This window comes from Phocoena sinus, chromosome X, assembly GCF_008692025.1.
Source record: "Phocoena sinus isolate mPhoSin1 chromosome X, mPhoSin1.pri, whole genome shotgun sequence".
NCBI classification, from domain to species: domain Eukaryota; kingdom Metazoa; phylum Chordata; class Mammalia; order Artiodactyla; family Phocoenidae; genus Phocoena; species Phocoena sinus.
In genome coordinates this window covers 8,410,584-8,437,398 of record NC_045784.1, presented here as the reverse complement: position 1 = coordinate 8,437,398, position 26,815 = coordinate 8,410,584, and the positions used below count along the sequence as shown (strand labels likewise).

The following is a 26,815-nucleotide window of genomic DNA, read 5'->3' as shown; positions in this document are numbered from 1 at the left end:
TTCGTGTACGCCACCCTTCCTCACTTTTACTTCACCCAAATGCTTTCTCCACTATTAGGCCAAAATTCCTTAAGCATCCTTAATTTCCCCGAAGCACACATTTCAAAGAAAAAAAACGACAAAAAAAAAAAAAAAACCCAGACAATATAACAAAGAGTCAAACTCTCTTCTACTTAAAGGATGCAGGCTGATTTTAGGGTGGGGCCTCGTCCTTATTATGCCTGCCCTCATTACTTGAATTCCCTAAGCCTGAGATTCAGGTGCCCTGGTTCTAGTTTCCATTTCAGCTTCTGAAAAAAAGGAGAGAAAGGCGATCATATCCATTTCTGGCACAGGGTACAGCAAAGTCACATTTCTTTGCCAGATCTATGCCTTTTTTGATGGACACGTGTTTTTAACAGTGACTGTCTCAAGTCAAGGTTACCGGATGCCTAGATTGTATCTTCTCTTTGAGGAAAATGACTCTAAGGCTTATGTCAGAGAATGGCATTGGCTGTCTGAAGGCTGTCATCTGCTCAACCTAAAATTAATTAATTAATTAATTTAAAAACCTTAAAACAGGTTATAATCAATTGATACATAGGAATCACAGCAATCAGTCACTAGCTAGTTATTTTTGGGATCACAGTCGCTTTTACTGAGTGGAAAAATACTATAATTTAGGAAATAGTGACACAGAAATGGGCATTTCTGAACAGAATGGAGGACTTCAGGCAAAGGAATAGTCCCACCTGGGAAGAAAGTGCCCTTATGTGATAGCTCACTTATGCAGAAATTTCAGCCACTTGGAAACCATCGGACCAACAAGAAAATAAATGCAGCCAAAATTAGAATTGCTAAGACCTACTATTATATTACAGTTTTCTGTTTTGCACAAAAAGCCTCATTTAGTTCAGTTAGGGCCTATATCTCTCTATATAATAGTAGATGCCAGATAGAATTCTAAGTATTTTATATACATTAATTAATTGAATCACTGAACAACTTTTAAGGTGGATACTTATTATGCTCATTTTGTAGACGAAGAAATATAATTCTGTATTTGATTCTAATACCTTGATTATCCTGTTTTCAAGCTCCCAGAGAGGTAGAGGCAATAGATCAGGCTGGGGGTCGGACTCAGTTATAAGGCAGATGAATTGATGGCAGCAACAAGGAAGGAACACAAGTCTTTTGAGAATAGATGCGAAGCAAAATTCCACCCAAGTGCAAAGCACCGAGATGTACTTATGCAAGTCAGCAACAACTAGCCTCTCGGCATGATTCTCTCAAATTATTCTGGAAATTCAGGATTACGCTCATAAGAAATAAGAGTGATAAATGGGATATTTATGGATATTATCGTTTCTAACTGAAAAATTCTAGAAAACCAATTTTAAAAGTCTTATACACAATACACAATGTGGCAAGACCATAAAATAAACACACAAAAAGATATCCATGTCTTATATAAGAGCAATAATAGGTTATGTACTATAACAATAAAATAATTCATGTATATTAATATCAAACGTATAGTTACGTAGAATATCTGTAATAAGAAGTAAGAAACTTCTGTGACAAAAACTGCAAAGCTTTACCAAGAAATATTAAGAAATTAAGAAATAAATGAAGATATCTACTTTGTTTCTGGATGGAAAGAAATAATGTAAAGATTTCAGTTCTTCCCAATATCATTATATATTGGACTAGTCAGAACTCTTTTCGTGGCAAGAGAGAAGAACCCAGATAAAAGCAGATTAAGCAAAGCAGCCCCCCAAATTCCCATTTACATACTGGAAGTATGAATATTATATCTAGATTCAGGAACAGGTAGATTCAGGAGGCAAATGATGCCATGAGAGCATGAGTCTGATTGCTGGAGTGTTGACTATGTTTCATGGTCTGTGGACTCTCACACCAGCTCTCTTCATGTGGCTACAAGCCACCCCTGGCAGCTACAGTCTGGCATCACCCTTGTAACTGATTATCCCAAATGAAGAGAAGATGAGCCACCAATGAAACAATAAACGTAGACAATAATCAAGTGGCAGTGACTAATGGCTTGCATAGGAAAGGAGAGTCATTCAGACGCTCTGTGCCACCTTGAGGAAGTGCACAATACCTCTTGTGAAGTCTTCTTGCCCCCAAATCCAAACCTGAATCAGAGAAAACTCTGGCTCTAACTATCTCTTTAGAGGAAATAAAGGGGAGAAAGGAACACATAAATGACACCACAGAGTGTCTACATCCAGGCAGTGGGAAAATCTACAGTGGGAAATCAATGCTATTTCTTCCTCAAACCAATTACGAGGAAATCATATAAACAGAGAGGGGGAAACAAACACATTAAGAGACTACAAGGCTCGCCGGCCTATCACAGTTTGTGAACCTTATGTGAACGTTGACTGGATATTTAATGATATTAAAGAACTATTGTTGAAATGTCTAACTGGTGGTAGATTATGGTCTCTAAATTAGAGACCTAATTTTTTAGAGCAAAGGTTTCTCAACCTTGGCACCACTGACATTTGGGGCTGGATAACTCTTTTTCACACGTTGGCCCCATAATCCCACTTCTAGGACGTGATCTTAAGAGAATCAGAAATGTAAACTGAGACCTATGTACAAAGTTGTTCCCAATAGGGCTAGTTATGGTATCAAAACAAGTGCATATATGTTGCGGGGAGCTATATTGTCATTCAGAGGAGAATATGAAGTGAATTGTGACACATTCATGCACTAGCGTAATTTGCATCCGTTTTAAATGACATTGACACAGAATTTTTACTGGCATAAAAAATTCTTGTGGCATAATATTGAGTAAAAGCAGCAGCATTCTACCCCCCATATTTTTTTTTCATGGAGAAAAGACTGGACAGAAATAAACCCAAATATTAAGTCATTACTTCTGCATCAGGTATTTTTTAAAGTATATTATTTTTTACATTTTTCTGCACCTTATAGATTTTCTTTAATAAGTACATGTTTTAATTATGATCAGTAAAGCAAGAAATGTCTATTTTAAAATTGGTAAAGGGCTGGAAATTCATAGAAAATTCATGTTTATTCTGAATGATGAAGAAAATGTTACATTATTTTTTTCATATGGAGAAAGTGTGGAAATACATAATAACGCAAGAAAATTTTTTCATCAGAAACATTTAACGTAAAATGATCCTGGTACTTTCAGGGCTAACCTCTAGGTCCCTGGTGAATCTAGTGCGGGATAAATAAGCATTAGTGCACACTGTCAAGTTACTATACTGCCCTGCATGTTGCAGCGTGGTGCTGGCATTCCCTTTTATATCTATTTTGATTTCCTCCAGTTTCAAGCCACAAAACAGGATTGATGATTTTGTTTGCTTATTTGCAGGCCTCCAGACAGTGGGGATATTCCGAGTTGGAAGCTCAAAAAAGAGAGTGAGACAAGTAAGTGAAAAGTGAAGATGATATTGTACGTTTCACCTGACTTTTAGTTGAATTACATCGTGCAAAGTTCAAACTCATGCAAATTCATTTCTGAATATCTTTTCTGTACCCTCCCACCTATTATAGTATAATTGAGTCCCAGGAAGTAAAAGGCAACAACTCAGAATCTCAGAAAGGTTGTGAAAGAGTTAGGATCATACAACTGAAAGCAAAACATCTGGACGTGCCCACAGCATGTACAGCCAAGTGAAACTAATTTATAAACATCTTACTGACACTGTCAATGTAGGAGATTCGGAGAGTACCTGATCAGTAAGTGATCATAAATAGAAAACAATTGTACAGCACCCGTTTTTACTGAAATGCGATATGAGTAATGCCATTAATATCTCTTCTTTTAAAATACTATGTTTATAGCTTTACTTTCTCAAAAATAAATAATTCATATTACTTTTCCAAGGTACCATTGATTCCCCAATTCATTTTCCACGTGGGGACTGTACCCCTCAGTTTCCTTCTGCACTGTGCAGCATTCTTGCAAAAGAAGTTTGATATGAGAGCTTCAGGAATAGGCTCCTATGACCAGACAGGTATCTGTGTTCACGACGGCTTCAGAAAAGGCAAACCATCCTTTGAGAAAAGAATTCATTTGTTGGCTAAAAGAAAATTAAAATGTTATTTTCCCTCTGTTGGTGCCAACAGAAAGAAGTAAGGAACCCAGCAATTCAAAAATGAAGCCAAATGAAAATAATTTTTAGTTGGATGAAGCTGAAGAAACGTTATTTGTTCATATTATTGAAACTAACTGAAATAAGCGTCTCCTCATAATGTCTTTCTTTTTTTGTCAAGACAAAAGGGGTTTTCAAAAGAAGTATGTTTTCTGTTTGGTTGGTTGGTTGGTTTTATTTGTAATAGTCACATAAGATACTATTGAACATTTAACATTTCACAGTAAGATTAGCGGGAAGAAAGTTAGCATAGTAATAACATTTCTTAGGCCTCTCACCTGTGCAGAATTGCAGAATGTTTGCATCAACGTTGTCTCATTGAATCCGCCAGCCGGCTGGGAGACAGGCCCCTTTCACCCACTTCTTCTAGGGCTTAGAGAGATTAAGAAATTTAATTCAGGATCACACAGTTTAGACCGAGCTCTTCCCACGATCCGTTCTTTCTGCATGTGTGTGTGGGTGTGTGCGTGTGCGTGTGCGCTCAGAAGAAAAACATGGTGTGTTTAGATGACCACGATTAGGAGTGGTGCTGATGGAAGCCTTCTTCATTCTGGCTGCCCGATGTACACTAAGGATGAGTTGCCTGGAATTGATGCGCTATTCGGGACAGCAGCAGGCATTCTTGTCAGGTGGCGAGGTGGCTAGTGACAGAAACTATTCCTCAGTTTTATCTGGATCCACTAAAGGGAAAACCTTTGCATGGAGATTTACGTAAGGATTCTCCAAAATATATATAGAATTAGTGATTGGATTTCAAGTGTGAAATATGCTCTAACTCACCATTTGATCTCGTTATGTCACTTCTTAGCATCCTACACTTTTTCTTGAGAACAAGTGTCACAGTATAAAGAGCTAATTAATCATTGGTGGGATTACCAATTTATCACCTGTCTGTCAGCCTGAGAGCTGGAGGAGGGGGAGGGCTTTGCCTCCTTACTCATCACCGTATTTTGAGGACCTGTAACAAGGCCAGGTACACAGTAAGTGTGCAGTGCGTCTTTGCTGAATGAATGGGTGAATGAATGACATAGCAAATGAACACTCACAGAAGTTTATTGCCTAGAGTACATTCATGAACTCACAAAATTATTTTAACAGCAGAGAACAAACAATACCTAAGAGAAGTTGAGCTGTCCGAGATGAAAATAGGGTGTAGAGTTATGACTCTCTTCTTGCTATTGTGTTTTCCTACTGTTATAAACGCTCAAGGACTGAGTATAATGATGAAAGCAGGAAATCTTCTTGGAGAATGTTAATAAGGCTACTTTGACAAATCTAAGGCAGATTTTATTTCGTTATTGTCATCTTTCAAGGCTTAGTCACAAATGGTTGATCAGGGTTTTTTGGGGGGTTTTTTTGTTTTTGTTTTTTGGGTTTTTTTGCGGTACGTGGGCCTCTCACTGTTGTGGCCTCTCCCGTTGCGGAGCGCAGGCTCCGGACGCGCAGGCTCAGCTGCCATGGCTCACGGGCCCAGCCGCTCCGCGGCACGTGGGATCTTCCCAGACCGGGGCACGAACCCGTGTCCCCCGCATCGGCAGGCGGACTCTCGACCGCTGCGCCACCAGGGAAGCCCCTATCAGGGTTTTTAATTTCATTGTTTGCAGAAATATCTCTTTGCTTTCTTGTCGAGTATTTCTGGAAAATGTCAAAATTCCAACATGGTAAATTTGCTGACATGCAAAACCACTGTATAATAGATTAATTCCTCCCTCCCACAGTTAGAATTGACCTAACCCCTTAGCTCTTCCTCCCAACCTTCTGGATGTCGTTATCAAGCCCTTCTGCTTGCATCATTAACAGTAAACGCACAGATACTTTTATTTAATAATTCATTTCATATATATATATATATATATATATATATATATATTCATGGCTGGGTTTGCATAGACTTTGTAGGTCAAGGTCACATGTTGTTTGCTCCTCCTTCTTGGGGTCTGGGTAAACTTAATACCAGATGCTGCATGTCACAGCAGTTCTTTTGCTGGGTGCTGAACATTGAGGTATGGTGTTCTGAGACTGCCACTTGAACCGTTGTCTTTCCAGTTACGTGAGGAATTTGACCGTGGGGTTGACGTGTCCCTGGAGGAAGAGCACAGCGTTCATGACGTGGCTGCCTTATTGAAGGAGTTCCTGAGGGACATGCCGGACCCCCTTCTCACCAGGGAGCTGTACACAGCTTTCATCAATACTCTCTGTGCGTAATGCAGCCATTTGCAGGAATGTGTTCCTGGGTTACTGGGATGTCCCACTCATTCATCAAAACCTTATGCATGTGTTTTCTAATAGCTTTTTTTTTTTTTTGCCCTTATTTATCAGTCTCTAATGAGCGGGCTATTTGGGGAATTTTCTGAGATTTACCCTGAGGAGAATTAGCAAGTAGAAAGTTGCAGTAAAACAAATGGAAGTAGCCAAGAAAAATTTGGGATGCCTTCAAACGACTCTAGGATAGTAGAAATTGCTATAAATTGATGCTTTGGAGGAACAGAGAGAGTTCACATTGAGTCTGGGCCTAAAAATGAGTTTGCATTTCTGGAACCTAGAGTGAGAAAGCGGGGGCGGGGGGGGGCAGGAAAATTTCCAGGGAAAGCAGGATGGCATAGCCCAGTATCAGGACTTTCAGTGTGGCTGTTTCAGGGCTAGAGACACAGAGCCCACACGGGGGAAAAGGACGGGGAGAGGGAGGAGGAACCAGCAGAACTGTTTCAGCCTCCATGAATTTCTTCACCCCTGCTGCAGTTAAGATAGGCTCACAAAAGAGAGAGAAGACACTGACGTTGGGCCGTGCCTTGGTTATTGCCAACAAAAAGTCTACCTCTTATACATTGCTCAACAGACAAGGGCCTCAAATGTGTTCTAAAGTCAAATTTAAGAACATTCACAGATTCTCAGTCATTGTTAGCAAATAGTTAACTACCATGAAGGACTGTGATCCATAAAGTATGTGATGATTTATACCAGGGGAAGGAGGGAGAAGAAAGTGAGGGACATGAAGTTACCTTTCTAACCTGGATTATAAGGATTTCTCTGGATGGTACATTTCCCCAGGTCGAATTCATCTTTCTATCCCTCATAGAACCTTACTGTTAAATTGCTAAAGCAATGGGAGAGTGGGTGAAGGAATGAAATGTGACCTGCCGTGCTAATCCCTTTCTGAAGGCAGTTGAGCGTGAAGGGCATGACGTCCCCCTTTGACTCACTCGGAGCGCCTCTCTTTGCCTTGCTTAGTGTTGGAGCCTGAGGAACAGCTGGGCACCTTACAGCTCCTCATCTACCTTCTACCTCCCTGCAACTGCGACACGCTCCACCGGCTGCTGCAGTTCCTCTCCATCGTGGCCAGGCACGCCGAGGACAACGTCAGCAAAGACGGGCAAGAGGTGCGCACCCCACCGCCACCGCAACAGATGCTCTGGTTCTTCCTTTTTCCTGTTTTAAAAGGGAGAGCTAAAAAATATTACAAATGGATGACTATGCAAAACAGGAACAGGCTCACAGACATAGAAAACAAACGTGCGGTTACCAAACGGGAGACGGATGCGGGGAGGGATGAATTCGGGTTGTGGGGTTAACGGATACAAACTACTATACGTAAGTAAAGTAGATAAGCAACAAGGATATAGCGTGTAGCACAGGGAATTATACCCACTGTCTTGTAATAACCTATACTGGGATATAATCTGTAAAAATACTGAATCACTATGCTATACACCTGAAACTAACACAATATTGTAAATCAACTATACTTCAACTTTTAAAAAAAAAAAAAAGGGAGAGCTACCAATTTGGTCCGATGTTTCACCTGGAGAAAATGAAGCTTCCCTTTCCTGGCCTATGTGTCTATGTAGGAAGAGAACTAACGCAGGCTTCCCCGCCCCCCCCGCCCCGGAGGGACCGTTCCTAAGAGCGCATTGGCCATTAACCTCCTTGTATGTTTCAAGGATGCTTCCAAATGAGGCTGTCATTTTCCATGATGATGCTTTACTCAAAACCCTGAATTTCCGTTTGTGTGAAGGAGACGAACGTGAGCTACAGAGGTGCTTACAAGCATGAGAAAAATGGAGTAATGGAGGCGGGGGGAGATGGCTGTCCTTGTAACTCATTTGATCTGCTTCTTTACCTTGAAGCCCAAACATGATGTCACCTCTTCATTCTTCCATTTTATTCTGGAGCATCCATGTGCCTTATGGCTAGAAGTCTAGGATCTTCCATCTTAGAGGTGCTTTCTCTCTTTCAGCCCTCCCCCCAAAATAGGGACTGGCTCAGTGCATTGGAGGGTGGATCCTGCTTCAGAACCAGGTGGAGAAAGAACTGAAAAGTCAGATCTATTGACTGTTGCCATGTATCTCAATGCCACATTGTACCAACTGCTAAAGACAGGTTCTGCACAGTCCTCTGGACCCTTTTGGGATGTTCTTGTCGGACCTGGCCCCCCATCTGAGGTCTTGGGCTCTGGTTCTCTTTGGTCATACTCCTGTGCTTCAAGGTGTTTTCCGGTTTCTCCCTTGGACAATTTTAAGTGACCTGTTAGCAAGCAACCTATTTAATCTTTACCTTAACAAGAGACCTGTTTCCCTTCTTGAAGCCATGCAGTCATACTTCTCCCTGACCTTGGATTCCCCAGGAGATCTCAGACCCTTTAATATGTTGACATGCATTGTAAATCAACAAGAAGGAGGCAAGGGCATTCCAAGCTTACTTATCCCAGAAGCTTTTATTTTAAATCCTGTTAAGCAGAACACAGCTGTGTTGTGGATTCACTTCTGTGTTTGTCAGATTTCTTTCCCAAAGGCCATGGTCGTATGTATTTTTTTTCAGAAAGGCAGTTCTCCCTTTCTTATCCTCACCCTCCCTATCAATGTGAGAATGGAACTTTCCTGACTTATCCCTTTATCTCTATAGCAGTTATTAGTGAAACTTCTGCTGGCTTCAGGCTTCATAATATGGCACTGCCCCCTTCTTTCAGCAGACACAGCTCTTCAAAGGATATACTGTAATTCTCATAATTGTTAAGTAGTTCTATTACCCGTCTGGGTGTCAGCCTTTATTGACTATAGATATAAGGGAAGCTGTAGAATCGTCTGCCTAATCATTGGGTCAAGACAGAGCCCTGTCTGGGTTCCTAGGTATGTCAGTTGCCTCTCTGACATCTCTTAAGTACTATGTGAGAAGAAAGTCGGGTCTTAGGTGATTAAGAAGGCATTGAGGAAAGCAAAATGTCCAGTTGAACTCACTCGTGCCTTTTTGAAATCATTTGCAGGCATGCTTTCGGTCCAAATGCTGAACAAGACTGCATTGCCTATGGCAAAGAGGAGAAAATATTCTCGGATAGGTACCAGCTAGCTGCCATTTACGTCTCTCCTACCACGTGCCGGCCGTGTGCTTGGGCCTTTGTACATATATTATAGCTAATCCTCCATTGAGCGAGAGAGAGATCGACGTCCCTGTGTTTCCGCGGGGGAAACCGAGGGCTGGAGGGGTTACGTAACTTACCCAGCGTTCCCCAGGGAGCCTCCACTTAATGCTAGTGCAAGTTGTGCATTTGTGCATTCGTGACTCTGGGCGAGGTGCCATGTCCCCCATAGTCAATGCAGATTTGCAGAGATACTAGGACAATATCCCAGCAGATGGCAGTAAAATCTCTTGAGGAAGGGGTCCTTTTTCTAATTCACACAAAAGTGTCATATTGACTAGTAGTCGGTTCAGTCCCTTGACTAGCAAAGTCCCAGCTGCCTCAAACCCAAACCACTCTGACTTATGGAGAACAGAAATATAGAATAGCAAGTAGGAAAAAACAATTCTGCTGGGGGTCTAACTCACAGTTTCCCGGCCTCCATACGATTGACCCTTGGGACCAGGTAATTCTGTGCTGTGTGGGTGCCCTGTGCATTGTGGGATGCTTAGCAGCATCCCTGGCCTCTACTCACTTGATGCCAGTAGCAGCTCCCCCCCGGCCCACGATGCTGCCCCAGTTGTGACAGCTGAAAGTGTCTCTAAACATTGCCAGGTTTCCCCGGGAAGGAGGCGAAGCTCAAAATCACCCCTCGTTGAGAACACTTGTTAGCTTTACATCTCACTGATCATGTGTTCTTGGACAAATGTATTAATCTTCCTAAACCTGGGTTTCCTTATCTGAACTTTGGAGATAAAATTTCTTCAACTGGCACTGCACAGTCATTGAGAAAACTAGTTTATTACAAGGAATATAAAAAGATTCTGGTAACAGCAAAGTTGTACGGGAAGCAGGAGATGACAAGGGTTTCTAGACATCCTTGACCTAAACCTTGAATCGAAACGAAGGGCTAGTAACCAAAAATTAAAGCAACAGAGGGAATATGAGGAGAGCACTGCTTCCGTGAAATGGTTAGAAGTTACAGGAAAGCAAGTAACTCACACAGCCGTCTTGGACTAGAGTTAAGGCTGCAGTGTGGGAAAGTACTGATGAGGTCTGAGGGGAAATTGGACTATGTTCCCAGAGTACTGAATGCCTTTGTCAGGGGAAGGTGGCTGATTCTTTTAAGCCATGAATCTTCGGAAGGATTCAACTAAGGTGATATAGTCCGTGTTTTAGATTGCTTAGAGACAGGAAGAGGGTGAGTTAGGAAGGTTTTGTAGGAATAGCAATATGGAAAAACAGCAATTCACATTATAAACGTGTCCGTGTAAGAATGGCCTTGGTATTTGAATCACATAAGTTCTGAGCGCCTACTCTCTGTTCCTCTAAACCAGTCAGCATTGTTCAGGAACTTTCTAACTAGCGTTCCCAGGATGCTGTGGCATCTAGGAGGTGGAGGGGGTAAAAACACAAGGCAAATATAGAATGAGAGGACGCAACGCAGAGTCACTGCAGAACTTCAGAGACGTGATGAACGAGGAGCAGAAGAGTTAGGAATGGCTTTGTGCAGGAGGTTGAATTTAAACTACACATCAAAGGGTGTGTAGGGGTTGAGTAGGTGGACCACATAAGCATGGCATAGGGATGGGAATTAGCTGAAAACCCCTTCTGGGAGAAGTGAAAAGGGGAGGGAGAGGAACGAGAGAGAGGTTTTTTTGCTCACGATTTTTTAAGTTGGCTTGGCATGAGCAGGTAAAGAATTCAGAGTGGGCAGATTGGAGTGAGACAAAAATTCAATTGTAAAATATAATCAAGAAACGAAGAATTTTTCAAGTTTCTCTCTTACCTATTTGTTAGTTTGTGCTAGATGTCTTACCTATCTGTTGGGTAGTTATTATGGGCTGCAACAGGAAGAAAACTGAATCAGAGTGTCAAGGAGCTTGGAGGCTCACCCAGGCTCTGCCAGCACCTTGCTATGTGACCTCGTTTTTGTAAAATAGAGGAAGAGGAAGGAAAACAGAGTTGGGGTAGGGGAAGGTCTGAGATTCCTCCTCTATAAAATGAATGTAATATTTCTTTTCTAATAGGTGCTTAAACTTCAAAGTATCACTAACTTAAAGATGTCTAAAAGAAAGACATTGAGAAAAATTATTGGCTAGTCAATGAGTGCCTTTGGAGGGGAAAATAGTGGTGTTTTATTGAATGTTTTTGCTATCTTGTGTTACGTTTGTTTTATTCCTTTTTTTTTTTTTTTTTTTTTTTAGTTTGCTATTTGCTTTGCTCCTTAGGGGAAAAGAGAAATTCCCAAGTATAAGAAAGATTTCATTTCCTCTAGAAAGACTATTGCAGGGACATCACTGAAACCTCTTGAGCAGTGGTTTTTCAGGTTGTCTAAGAACCCCCCATCATAGCATGGAATATGTGGTGTGAATGTACACTTTTTTTGGAGAGAGAGTCCATAGCTGGCCTCCAGTTCTTCCAAGAGTCTATGAGGCGAAAAAGAAGTTATGAACCACTGACACAAGGCCGGGATTACTGACCTTTGTTGAGGTGCATGCCTCTAACAAGTGGGAGTTTGGCTTCGGAACTGTAGCAGGACCCGTGCCTCCCCTCACCCTGGTCCCAGCCCGGCTTTGGAGCCAGTTTTCCCACATCCCCGCTATGCCGGCTCTGCCAGCAAGAGTGAGTGGCGGGGGGCTGCCTGGAGCCCGGCTCTGGGCACCACTTCCCTCGTCTGTAAAATAAGGACGACAGCAGCAGCGGCTTCGGGAGCATATAGTGAGAGGGAATTGAAACGGCCTGTGGAAAGCCTCTAGCCCAGTGACTCTCCATGCTAAACTTTAAAAAAAAATTTTATTTTATTGAAGTATAGCTCATTTACAATGTTGTGTTAATTTCAGTTATATATGTGTATATATACGTATATATTCTTTTTCATATTCTTTTCCATTATGGCTTATCCCAGGATATTAAATATGGTTCCCTGTGCTCTACAGTAGAACCTTGTTGTTTATCCATTCCCTGTATAATAGTTTGCATCTGCTAGTCTCAAATTCCCAATCTGTCCCTCCCCCACCTACATGCTAAACTTTTAATATCTCAGTAAATGTGAGCTCTTCATATTCGGATCAGAAATGATCTAGGATGCTTATTTAGTAGAGATAAATGTTTTCCTGATAACGTTTGGAAACATAACACTGGCTGACAATTAAATAATGAACCAAGCCCAAGTACACATTATGTTGTGCGTTCTTGGGCGGTCGTAGAGATAGATGATAGATAGAGAGATGATAGATAGATAGATGATAGATATGCTGCAACCTGAGAGGTAAGGGTAGAAGCCGTCTGTGAGCAAGTCTCCTTTCCAGATTAAAAAACAATAAAATAAAACCAAAATGAAGCAAAAAGGTGTTAACACACCGCAGCAGCGTGGTCTGCAGCTGGCGTCTCTGCAGTTTTGCAGAGGGATTGGATTGCATTCCCGGAATAGCAACAGGAGAAGGAGAGCGGAAACGGTGTTCTGGACTGTCCTTGTACTAGACATGCTTTTCAAAGAAAACAGAATCTTCCATTTGATCGTGTTTTTTTAAAAAAATGAGAAAGCCCTGATATTCCTTTAAGAGGGGAAGGGGAAGCTCTCCAAATGCCTCTGAGTTCTAAAGGGATGAATTTGAAAATGGTGCATATTTGATTTTATCCCCAGCCATGAAGTTCCAGAAAGAGAAATGAAAAATAACATGAAAACTTGTCAAGTTTTGTATCAGTGAAATGAAACAAAGGAAAAACGTAATTGAACAGTCGTACATTAAGGGCACTTTCTTGAAAATTCCCAGTGTTTACCACATGAAATCGTTTCACTTGGCAGCAAACGTGAAAACAGCCTCGCCTTCTAAAAATAACGCACCCCATGTGCCATGCTGGGCTTGCAGGGCTGGGTAGCCACCAGCTCAGGGCTCCACGGGGCAAGGTCGGGACTCAGGAGGCTTCGTCTCACCTGTGAGTCAGGAATTTTATGCTGTGCATCCAGCTGCCTCTTGAAGGCTGTGCAGGTCGTCCCAGGCAAAGGATCCTCACCAAGCAGCCACAGTCCCCGTGCCTTTCTGGGCACTCGTAGATTTTCAGCGCGTTTCAACAAGAGATAAAAATTGGCCTAGACCAGTGGTTCTCAACCAGGAGTAGTTTTGCCCCACAGGGGACATGTAACAATGACTTTCACCTGGCCCTCGCCAGCCTTTCCTGCAAGACCTTCTGCCATGCTGAGGTCCCTGGCAGGCCTTGGCGTAGTTTACATGTTTCTGTCTTTGCATATCGTGTTCTCACCACTGTGAAGGTGCCCGCTGCGCCAGTTCCTCTGCTTTTCATCCCAGCAAACTCTATTCTCCTTCAAGGTTTTGTGCAAATATTGCCGCCTCTTTGGAGTGTCCCTGGGGCCTCCAGAACTGATAGTTTCATACTTTGTACTCAATGCTTGTAATTGATCATTTTCTTTATCCTCTAGAACGTGCACGCTTTAGAATAAGGACTGGTTTGTGGTCACTGTTGGAAACACTTTAGAATAATCAGAATCCATGAAAAATGCCTAGCCTATGGTAGGTGCCGAGTGGATGGATTAATAGAGAGGTGATGGATTGATGGATGAAGGCTAGATAGGGGGATGGATAAGATGGTCAGTTGGATGGACGGACATCAGTATTTTTAAAGAGCAGACAGGATAGAAATTTTATATAGTACCAGTTTCACAAAAGTAACACTTATAAAATTTTACTCAGTATGCTATTGAGATGAGCACTGAGCTTTGAGCTTCAATTCAAGATATGAAGCAAAAGAAAAATGATGCTATCCATGGATTCTGACAGAGATGATATAGTCCTTGCAGAAAAAAAGAGAGAGAAAGTGAAAAGGTCAGATTGATTATTGAACCACCTGGCATTTTGAAAAGCAAAAATCACAACGGTCCTTGTGTCCTCTGCTTCTGTAGGTCACTGGGAACAAAATGACATCTCTAAACCTGGCCACCATATTTGGACCCAACCTGCTGCACAAGCAGAAGTCGTCAGACAAGGAATTCTCGGTCCAGAGTTCAGCCCGGGCTGAAGAGAGCACAGCCATCATTGCCGTGGTGCAGAAAATGATTGAAAATTATGAAGCCCTGTTCATGGTAAGTGGCCCTTCTTTGGCAAGACATCTCAGTCAACTGCCTGTTGACTGCCTCGTGGTGGCATAATGAAGCTTAGGCACAGCACGACTTAGGTCCGTAGTGCTGGTCGTTAACTGAATCCATTGGAAGCCAGGCTGTTAATAGAAATTTACATACCTATGATGTCACTGTAAGTTTGTGATTCCATGTTGAAACAAACATATCCAAATGATACATTTCATTTTGTTGTCCCCTAAACAATGGTCATGTTTTGGAATCATTTAATTCTTTATATAGCAGTGTCCTTGCCCCCCAAACTGATAAAACTCTTCTTTTTGGAGCTCTACGCGGCCCTCGTGAATTCATGTATTTATAACCATCCTCAGCAATGGCGCCTCCTCCAAGGCCAATCTGGACGTTTTGTGTCCTGCATGAAGCTTTACCTATCTTTCCTTTGTCCTTGTTGCGTCACTTTGCCGTGTCACTTCTCTGTCCCTTGAACGCTGTTACTGTTCCTATTGATGTTTACCGTATCCAACATTGTGTTGAAGTCATTTTTGACTCTTTCCCCTAGTAGATCATAAGCGCGTTTAAAACACAGGCTGTGCCCTTGTTATCTCCTCTCTGTATCCTCTGTACACTTTTGGAAGGCCCTCCATCTGACAGGCACTCAGTAAATACTTTTTTGATTTGTATTGAATTACCAGTTCCTGTTTTCCTTCAAAAAACTGCATTGCTTGCTCCAACTTCCCTTGGATCATTAGAACAAATGCCAACTCTCTCCTACGTCTATTCACCACTCGTATTGCATGTCACAATTTACAGGAGCTTTCTCCATGATTCTTCTCCCGTTTCTCTTTTGAATTTACAAATGCTCACCATAAATCTTACCTATTCCACTAGAGCCTTTCGTGGCTTCTTCAACCAAGTACGGTAGTTCCCTCTTTTGAATTTCCTTAATATTTTGTCTATATTTATCAAATGCCTTGCATTAGATTTATTTCCATCCTTGTCTTATATCAGTTATTTTTTGTGCATTTGAGAGCCAGTAGTTTCGAATACTTGCCCTCTCTGTCTCACCTTTGTGATCATGACCAAGTAATTCAATATTCCATAAGCATCAATTTCAGCTTTTGTGAAATGGGAAAAAATTAAAATCTGACCCATTTCCTGGGGTGGTTCCCAGAATCATTTGATATGCAAAAGCATTCTGCAAACTGCAAAATTCTATGCAAATGTTAATTAATAATTGTATTAGTTGAGCAACACAAGTTGGCTCAGATCTTAGTACTTCAGCACAACAGACGTAAGTATCTTATTCACATAAAGTTTAATCGGATGTTTAGCGGACAGCGTTCCAGGTGGCGATTTAGGGACCCCAGCTCCTTGCATATTGAGACTCCTCAGTCCCCTAGGCCTTTATGGGCCGAACCAAAAGGGACATCCATCATGCCCACTCCAATCCCATTGGCCAGAACTCTGCCACAAGCCACACTTAACTGCAAGAGAAGCTGAGAGATGTATTCCTGCTGGACGCCCAGGAGGAAGTGAAAATGGGTTTCCACAATGAAAAGTTCACTGAGGTAGAATGGTGTCTTGCTCCTCTTTGAGTATCTGAGGCACTGCCCATGTGTTGCATGCAGTAAGCTCTCAAAAAAAAGTGGAAATTTTCATGAACTCTATATAAATTTCACCCTTCAGCCACAATCCTCTTGATTAATTACATATTTGGATGAATCAGATGTCTGAATTTTTCAACACTGTCATCAAGTTTTCAGTCGTGTATCATCTTGCCGAGTAGTCTTGGCATACCTCATGCTCTCTGGATGCTTTTTTAAGACAGAATAATACGTCTTGTCAATCTTAATTGCATTCTCTAAATTCTGTATTCTAAGCCTAGTTCTTTACGTGAAACCAAACCATCAGGCGTTTCTTTCCACCTCAGACACTAACGCATCTCTTCCTGGCCTCCTTGAAAGTCCAGTTGCTGCCGTTTGAGCTGTGCCATTCCTCTCCTTCCAGTTCCTGCTGCCTGGATTATTAAGAGCAGCAGAAGAACATCAATACTCCATCTTTTCCAACGTTTTCCACATCTGATCTTTGTTTGCCATTTCCCGTAGAGACCGACACCGAGATTCTCTTGGGTGATAGCTTATTTGTGTTCCCCAGTTGTGATCTATACTTCTCAGCGAGGGCCTTCCCTGGTCACCTTGTCTAAAATCCAGCCCCCTACCACACCACCACCATACACACACATCCTCACTTCCTATTCCCTTTCCCTGCCTCTTCTTCTTAGCAGTTACCATTACCAATAAGGGTTTTACTAATTTCTCTTGTTTGTGTTTCCCCATTAGAATGCGAGCTCCCTGCACATGTATATGTATAGCTGATTCACTTTGTTATAAAGCAGAAACTAACACACCATTGTAAAGCAATTATACCCCAATAAAGATGTTAAAAAAAAAAAAAAAAAAAGGATGCGAGCTCCCTGACAGGGTGAATTTTTGCTCATTTCCACCTAACTTTCTTTCTTTCTTTCTTTATGGCTGTGTTGGGTCTTTGTTTCTGTGCGAGTGCTTTCTCTGGTTGTGGCGAGCGGGGGCCCCTCTTCATCGCAGTGCGCGGGCCTCTCACTATCGAGGCCTCTCTTGTTGCGGAGCACGGGCTCCAGACGTGCAGGTTCAGTAGTTGTGGCTCACGGGCCCAGTTGCTCCGCGGCATGTGGGATCCTCCCAGACCAGGGCTCGAACCCGTGTCCCCTGCATTGGCAGGCAGATTCTCAACCACTGCGCCACCAGGGAAGCCCCACCTAACTTTCTTTACTGCATTACCCCTATGCCTGGTACATGGTAGAAACACAAGAAATATTGGTCGAATTAATGAATGACTCAGTGGTAGCTCTGTGACGTATGATTTCCATATTACTAATCCTTACTCCTTATACTTGTGAAAAGATTTAGGCATGGAGGAATTAAGGATACCTTTCTCAGAGTAAGTTAACCATTAACGTAAGCATTCTTGATCTCCTTAGACAGATTATGAGAATTATGTGTTGAGGAAAGGGACAAGGAAGTAGGAGGAGAGGTAGGACAAAGATCCCAAGCCTGTGTCAATAAAAAGAAAACTGGGGGCTTCCCTGGTGGCGCAGCGGTTGAGAGTCCGCCTGCCGATGTAGGGGACGCGGGTTCGCGCCCCGGTCCGGGAAGATCCCACATGCCGCGGAGCGGCTGGGCCCGTGAGCCATGGCCGCTGAGCCTGCGCGTCCGGAGCCTGTGCTCCGCAACGGGAGAGGCCACAACGGTGAGAGGCCCGCGTACCGCAAAAAAAAAAAAAAAAAAAGTAAAAAGAAAAGAAAACTGGCTCAGGAACCAGAAATCTTTGCTATAGTCCTATCTTTACTATACATTAGCTGTGTGACCTCATCTTCTTAGATTTCCATTTCTTTAGTTATCAAAGGACTAGGTTAGAACGATAACCAAATCCCTTCTAGTTCTAAAATCTGCATGGTTCTATGCCTTAGACCTAGCTTCAGCTCTTTTGTTTAATTAATCACATCACTTTATAGATTCTTTCGGCATATTTGGCATTTCAGAATCTAATTTGTTATACCAAAGCTGGTGGCTGGTTGGCAAAGTGGGTCTGTGTGGATGGACAAAATTCAATCATGTAGATAGCTGTTTCATTTTGTTTTGTTTTAAGAAGCTTTCAGAATTAGCACAGTAATTCCAAACAAGGAAGGATGAAGCTAGACAGGACCTGATGGTTAAAGGTGGTTAGCAATTGTGCTGTTTCACAGTCCTTGGAAGGGTTTACAAGCTCAGAGAGGGAGGCATCGCTTCCCATTGGCATCAGAAAGGGAAACTTGTTCGAAAAGGTGGCTGTGAGTTTGTCCTTGAAGGCAGAATGCATCCTAGAAGCAGCGATTCCATTGAAGAACTGATGCCACAGAGGCCTGGCAGGGACCCAAAGCTTGTTCTGAGTGTTATCATGTCCTTCGTTTTCTCATGTTGGACTGCCTGTCCCAAGTGGCCAGTATCCGAGTTAATGGGAAAGGACAGAAAAGAACCTGGCTTGGTCCCATAATACAGAAAAGATAACCAGATTTAGAGGCTGACACACAGTTCGAGAGTGTGGCTAGGACAGTCTTTTTACCGGTTGTTTGCTTTTCAGGCACTGGGTTAGAAATCCTAGAGCTGGAAAGAGGTCATGACAACAGCCATCATGATCACTCTAGCAAGAGACCAAGGCAGCAGATCGTAACCGCGGTTCACCAACTTGAACATGCAACAGTCGCAAGAAAAATGTGTCAGACATTCAGATTCCTGGGCTGCACTCTAGAGAATCAAACGTAGTAGCGCTGAGATGGGGCTCAGAACTGTGCACTTTCTAATGAATACCCCCAGGGCATTCTGATAGTTTCCTAACCACATCTTGGGAAACTCCCAAGACGGTGGGAAGACCATGAGCTTTGGAATCGGCTCCCAGAATTCAAATCTCTGCTCAGCCCTGTATTTGCTACGTGATCTTGGCCCTATGCTTACCTTCCCTAAGTCTTCATTTTTTCTGTTGAAAACAAAAATGAGATGAAGCTTTACAGGATTATTTTGAGAATTAGAAATGACATCCTAAGGCACTTAGGACAGGAACTGACATATACTAGGGGCTCCAAAAAAGAGAGAGAGAGAGAGAGAGAGAGAGAGAGATCACTGCTATTATTGTAAGAAATTGATCAGGTGCCTGCCCTATCAGAGCACCTCCCGGTGTGGCCTTCGCAGTAAAACCTACCCTCACCACGCTGTGTAACACTGCGACCTACTCCCACACATATATACTCCTAGCCTTTGTTCTTCTCTTTCTTTTAGCTCTAGCACTTATCACCTTCCGCTCACTGTATATTTATTTATTATGCTTGTTGAAACCTAATAGAATGCAAACTTTATGAAGGCAGGGATTTTTTTTTTTTTTTTTTTTTTTTTTTTTTTTTTTTTTTTTTATGCGTTACGCGGGCCTCTCACTGCTGTGGCCTCTCCCGCTGCGGAGGACAGGCTCCGGACGCGCAGGCTCAGCGGCCATGGCTCACGGGCCCAGCCGCTCCGCGGCATGTGGGATCCTCCCAGACCGGGGCACGAACCCGTGTCCCCTGCATCGGCAGGCGGACTCTCAACCACTGCGCCACCAGGGAAGCCCCGAAGGCAGGGATTTTTGTTTGTTTTATTCACTGATAGCCACAGCACCCGGAAAGTACTTGGCAGGAAATGGGTGCTCGGCAAGTATTTGTTACAAAAAACACACTGCGATAATGCATTGCTAGAGAAAAATGCATTTTTGTTGTTTGTTTGTTTGTTTTGGGTTTGCTGCCCATACTCCTTAGATTCCCCCAAACTTTAAAAAGAACCGTCCATTTTTGATATCAACAACTATCTAAAAATTGGAAAACATAAAATGATGCTCTCTCTGGGAACACTGGAAATAAAAGAGAAGAATCATGCATACCTAGAAATGGTCAGTGTTATCACCATGAGGCAGAAAGCGTTCACCGACTCAATCATGAACACATTAATTGTTGGGAAAGTTGTGGCTTCTGTAATTGATGTCGGAAATGCCAGAGAAAATGCATCGTGGCTCTCAGAATTACTAAGAGCTTCAGAGCAGAGTGGAGAAAACAGCTCAGTCTCAGGGCTGATACTACTAGGCCTTCTGTTTTGGAGAGAGGGAAAGAGGAGAAGGCACCGCCCTTGTGGGCTGATGGAAAGTGCCTGCTGCGGAGGCGTGGGAACGCCAGCGCGTTCCCACCCTGCTCATTGGTCAGCCCGAGCTGGGGATCAGCATAGCGCACATGGGAAATTTCGAAGGAGAAGTACTGGGAGCAAGGGTCAGAGGCTGTGATGAGGGCTCAAAGCTCAGAAGCCAGGCTTTGCTCTGTGTTCTCTTCTCTCCCGGCACAAATTACATTTTCTTAAAACTTCTCTCACATGCCAAGTCAAAAGGAGTCAAGCAGTAATCCAGGGCATCGAACAAGAGACCACCCCCGTCCAGATAATTACATACGATTTCCATTTCCCTTTTTATATAACCACTGCTTTTAAAATAACCACTGTCTGTGTGCCAGGGGTCGGGCTAGTCATTATGTCCATCATCAGCTTCTTCGCAACTGCACCACCATTGCGCCAGGAGCAAGCCAAGGTCGTTCGCCTAAGTGATGCGGCAACTGAGTGAATTATTTCTACAGTGTGATGCCTCCCCTCACAAAAGATGAGGTGCTTTAATGTGACGTCTCAGATATGGAATTCATTTGGCTGGGGGTGGGCGGGGGAGAGTATTTTAACCAGTTTGAAAATGGCACGGAAAGGGGACCTTCAACAGCATTAATCCCTCTGGACTGATCATAACACCGACCCACTTGATGTCCAGGCCAGCAGATGGCTGTGAGAGCCTGCTCACCTCGTCCCTGTCTGTAGTGAAAGAATGCATGCACTGTTGGTGACACACGCAGGTGGAGAGGGGCAGCAGCTCTTCACCTTCCTCGAGTCATCCCCCATCACAGCTCCATGAGTCCTGGGCTCTTCGACTATATTTGTTCAATAATGCGCCCCGACTGCCAAAAACGCTGCCTCGCATGTGTCAGGCACGTGAGAAAAAGTTCTTGAACTTAACGCATTCTGGCCCTTTAAATGCACTGAGACCTCCTTATATAATATTAAGCCATCCTCCACCCCAGAGCTACACAAAAGTTCTAGGCTGGGCCTACGCATGTGTGAGCTTTTGCTCCCATAAATAGCCCAAGTGATTTCTCTCGGTGTGTTTGTTAGCTTAAAAAAAATATCATCATGACTTCCAATGACATTTACTTCTGCTGGGGACTGTTAGAGTTTTAAATGCAAAGCATTCTTCTTGGTTCAGTGCCAAGTGGTGGACTGGTGTGAGACACCTACACAAGTACAGTACAGTAGGATCGGGTCCTGGGAAGCGCCCTTTCAGATGCCCTTAGTGGTTTGTTATGGTGACTTAGTAAATGGAGAGAAGTCAAACCATTTTTCACTGTCTCTGGTTTATGGAATAAAATACATCATAGCAGTTATACCCTAGGCAATCATTCAAGGTTTCATTTTTAGTTCGATAGGGTGGATTTTAATTGTGACAGTTTTTTATTCCTTCATGTGTGCAGTGTTTACATTTTTTCTCTGAAGCAGGACAGTCCAAAGTTCTTTTGAGTTTTGAGATAGCATTATCCTTTGAAGGAACATATGAAAATCTAAGGAGTTGAGTCTCCAGATAAAAACAACCATAAATGGTACCGTTAGAAATTATCTAAAGTTACTAAATAGTTGACTAAAACACAGTAGATTTTTTTTGACATCTTTATTGGAGTACAGTTGCTTTACAATGGTGTGTTAGTTTCTGCTGTATAACAAAGTGAATCAGCTATACATATACATATATTCCCATTTCTCCTCCCTCTTGTGTCTCCCTCCGACCCTCCCTATCCCACCCCTCTAGGTGGACACAAAGCACCGAGCTGATCTCCCTGTGCCATGAAACGCAGTAGAGATTTTGATTTGAAACAATAAATTGTAAGGGAAGAAGCCCTTTGGGATGGGTTTGGTTCCTTCATTTAAATGTCCAGAATTGGTTGATTTTAAAAAGTACTGTGTTTTTCACGATCCTACTCCTTAGTTTTCATTGCACTATATACAAAATTCCAGAAGAAAAACATCTTGATTATTGAGTCATCCTTTTCGTTTTTAGAGTTTTTCTGTTAATGGAAACAGTAGTTTAAGAACTTGTTAGAAAAATTCTGGTGCACCTCAGTTGGGGAAGGAAATCTATCTTCCACCTCTAGAAATGAGTAGCAAGGAAATTTTGCTAGAGCCTGACATTGGTACTACTTATAAGTAGAGAGAAGCATCTAGACAAAGGCAACATAACCAGTGTACACCATGAAGACCAATAATTCTGGGTTATTTTTTATTATTATTTGTAGCCATTCCAGCAACATTTATTCAGCATCCATTGCGTAGAAGGCACCACCCTACCCTGTGTTCTGGAAGCGTATAAAATTGAGTGAGTGAGTGAGTGGGTGAAAGGTCGTGGATACGCAGGTAGGAGTTTCAACTGCAAGGTGGAGAACAATCAACTATAGGTGGTGGCAAACATCAGGATTTATTATCTCACATAATAAGAAGTCTGGGGGCACAATTTTAGCGGCTCACTCGCACTTATGCTCTCTCTGGTCCGCCATCTTTAGCTGCAAGAGACCACAGTCATTTCCAGCACCTCGTGCAGCCATTATCACATCCAGTCCCAAAGAGAGATGTTTTCTCTCCTGCATCTCTTGTCAATATGGAGGAGAACCTTTTCCAGAAGCTTCTGTAAGAACCCCCCCCCTTAGGGTACCTTGGCCAGGATCGGCTCAGATGATCTTGGCCTAGCTGTGACGGAGGCCAGCTGACAGAGAACTGCAACCTTAGGACCCTCTCTCAGTTCCAGGTGGCCAAGTCAGATAATCCCTGCCTTCCGATGATGTGACCAGCCCAAAGACTTGAGGTCTGGCACAGGAGAAAAAGCCAAAATGGAGAAGCTACACAGAGTCTGGCTTCAAGACCATTGCAATTGAGGGGCCAAGAGGTCATACGCCGTAACTCTAGAAATCAAGGGGCGGTCAAGAACGGAGGCGTATCGAGAGGAAATCCCATAACTTAGTTACCCACCCGAAGTGTGAGGCAAAAGCGAAGAATGATGTCTCTTTGCAAGCACACCGGATAAAAGGTGGAAACCGAAGGCTGTTAGTCAAGAAAGAAATCTCAGAACAAACATTGACCATCTCCAAGCCATCTGCTTTTATTATTTTAAGTGTTTAACTTATTATTTTGTCTATTTCCAAGAAAATCTTTAATTCTAAAGTCCTTTGCAACTAGTCAGGTACTTTCGAATTTGTTATCCCTTTTGATCCCCATAACATCTCCATAAAGGCAAAGGGGACAGATAGGATATGCCCGGATTTTCAGATTCAGGAATAGAATCCTAAAGAAGATGGTTGACGTGTCCAAGTTTATATTAATTATAAGCGGCAGAGCCAAAACGCGACCTCGGGAACTATCGATTCTTGGTCAGATAGTCTGTCGACGGCACCCTAATTACTGAAAAGGAATGCGTATGTCAGTGGCCTGCGTGGATATTTCTTCTTACTTGCTGTAAGCTGGTGTTTCTGTTCGGCTCATTCCCCTGACTTTAGTTTCTCTGTTAAGTATCTAAATTAATAGAAAATGAATGCTCATCCAATTGAACTGAGCCAGTAGTTTGAAATTTTTATTAAATAATAGGAAATGAAATGTGCAAATGTGGACAGAGATGACAGGAATTATTGGGAAGACAGCACTGGGTGCTGTAGTATGAATATTAAAAGTCAGTTCCAGGCATCGTTTCAAATCCTCTACCTTCATTTTCCCACTGGTTCCAATTTTCTGGACCATTCCTTTATTAAAAAACAAAAACAAATGTGGTTTTATCATGTGAAATTTGGAAGCTGCCTTAAATCAGAGTGGGCTATAAATAAGCTAATTAAAATAATGGATTATGTACACTGTAGTCAGTCTTGCATAATGCATAGGAAAATATTATCTACTCTTCCTGCAATACATGGATCCACATTTTAAAGCTGTATTTTTTCACTTATTTGTAAACAGTGTCTCCAAGCCAAAACGGTGTCGTGAGTCTTTTCGAAAAGAAACTGTAGGTAGGTTTATAGCACTGACCCTTTCTATTTGCATTTGTTACAAAGTAAAGGTCACATACGCTACAGAAAATAAGCCTCAGTAATTATAATTGGTTGGGAATAAAGCCCAGCTGAATGAGTAAAAACTCTGAATTGCAGAAATTATGCTATTTCTGCAAAACTTTATGGCAGTTATTTTCCAATAATGATCCTTCCTCTAACCTATTCTAATAATGTATCTGAGTTGATAAGTTATCGTTAGACACACCATATACTCTCAGAGAACTAATATTGTGATGTGTGCACTGCTCTGAAGGCCGTGCACTCCAGTTGTTTATTCTTGGTGGGGATGGATTGGTGCTTGGAGCAAAACTCTGTATTACATGTCTAAGCATAGGAAATTTTAACCCAACTGGACAACAATAGAAATAGTCTTCCTAATTTGCTCATGGAAGATTCTTTTTAAAAAATTCAATGTATACATTTTTGGCGTATATTATTTTTTGCTTTGCTGTTCATTTTTTTTTTAATGAGTTCTCTCTCTCTCTTCTCGTTTGCACCCTTTGAATATTACTTTTGGAAAAACTGATGTAATCAAGTATATCTGTTGGGTCACGTTGTTTGTCAAAATTATCAGTCTTTTTATTTATTTAATGTATTCAATATAGTAAGAGAACAATCTCTCAGCCCGGACCTAAAAGTCCTGCCCCTTCTCTTCTCCTTCCATTCTCATTCCCAGGCCATTGCATTTGGTCACAGAGCTTTAAATACCATCTATATGTGTCCCCCACACATAAAGGACTCCCCTTTAACCCCAGATCTTTATTTCCGATCACGTACTAGATCTTTCCTCCATTTGGATGTCTCACAGGGCTCTCAGTCTTACACCAAAGCCACAGCCCTAATCTTGACCCCCAGCCTTGACCCTCCTCGCCCTGCAGCTTCTCTACATCAGTTACCAGCAACCCCATCCTTCCCGGTGCCTAGGCCCCAAACGTTGAAGTCATTCTCTCTTCTTCTTCCTCTCCCACTCCCTCTCCCTCTTCCTTCTCTCTCTCCATCCAGTCAATTAGCTAATGCTATCGTCTACTGTCTCCAGGATCCGGATATTTCTCATCCGCTCACCATGCTGGCTCGGCCCCCCATCATCTCTCTTCTGGATGTATCGACAGCCCCCATCTGCACTCCTGGCTTCACCCCTTGCTTCCCTACAGTCTCCTAGCAACTCAGCAGCCAGAGTGATGACAAGTCATGTTAGTCCTCTGCTCAAAACTTCCGGTGGCTCCCCACCCACTTAGACTGACAGCAGAAGTCATTATCATGCAGTAAGACTGCACAACATCTGGCCTTGGTTACCTGACCTATACTTCCTACCGCTTCCCTTCCTCCTCTCACTCTGTTCCAACCTCACTGGCCTCCAAACGGCTCCTGATTCAACATCTTGCTAATTCTTTCTTCCTTCTGCTTGGAATGAGTTTCTCCAATTCCTTCATCTGCTAAATTGTCAGTTTCTCTGACAGTCCTATTTCAATTGCACGAATTGCAAGAATCCCGGCCCAGGATTCTTCACTGCCCTTCTTTGCTTTACCTTTCCCCATGGGATCCATGCTCTGTTTTCTGTTCATTTGTTTCATGCCAGTCTTCCCATATTCACTGTCAGCTTCAAGGAGACGTGGATTCTTGTCTGCTGGGTTCACTGCCGCGGAATCCCAGCATCCAGTGCCTGGCGCTCAGTAAGCACTCACCAGATATTTATGTAACGAATTAAAGGAATGAGGTGGGGAAGGTCAGAGTGAGAAGCGCAGTGCTCCTGAGATGGCGGGTGTGTGAGGATGACTGCTGGGGGGAAGGTGAGAAATACAGATGGACGCAAGCAAGCAAGCAAGCGGCTTTGATCAAAAGGGGTTCTGATCAAGTGTCCTGATCAGAGCGTTCTGACAACCACATAGAGGAGAAGTGTGATAGTACACAAGTTAGCGAGCTGTTGCACCAAAGCCTCATCAAGGATATATCTTTCTTTTCAACTAAAAGCTCAAACCAGCTGAAGGAATTTGGGGGCTCGCACAGCTGAACCATCTAGAGCAGATGTGGCTTCAGGCGTAGCTTTACCTAGGACTCAAGTGATGTCAAGAGAGCCCTTTACTTTCTCTCCATTGCTTGGAATGGTTTCTTCAGTCTCGGCACAAGCCTCAGGCCCTGTATCCTGTCCCTCTGAAGCCTCTGGGAAATTCTCACAGCTTTTCATTGCTTCTAATGCAGTCACATATGCTCATCGCTCAGGCAGCCACAGTAGTCTGGGAGTGGAATGATCATTGACTTAGGCTAGGTTACACCTCACCCTCCAGCTGGAGGTTGGAGAGCAGTTAGTTCTCCAGAGGGAACTTGGGGTATGACTGTTATAAGAAGAGGGAAATGAACGCTGGTAATGGCCAACAGATGACCACTCCAAATGGGTAATGAACACTCAAACCTGGATCATTGCAGTTGGAATGGGA

The 26,815-nt window shown here is 42.8% G+C and overlaps 1 protein-coding gene across 4 annotated transcripts in view; it reads left to right on the top strand.

Annotated features, from left to right (window-relative positions):
• Positions 1-26,815, top strand: part of ARHGAP6 (Rho GTPase activating protein 6) — a 488,732-nt gene that overhangs the window by 443,457 nt on the left and 18,460 nt on the right. For all 4 annotated transcript variants that reach the window (XM_032620346.1, XM_032620347.1, XM_032620349.1 and 1 more), the window contains 4 exons: positions 3,356-3,411; positions 6,186-6,336; positions 7,368-7,516; positions 14,450-14,629. In XM_032620346.1, the coding sequence (XP_032476237.1) occupies positions 3,356-3,411; positions 6,186-6,336; positions 7,368-7,516; positions 14,450-14,629 (536 nt within the window). The remainder of the gene's footprint in view (positions 1-3,355; positions 3,412-6,185; positions 6,337-7,367; positions 7,517-14,449; positions 14,630-26,815) is intronic.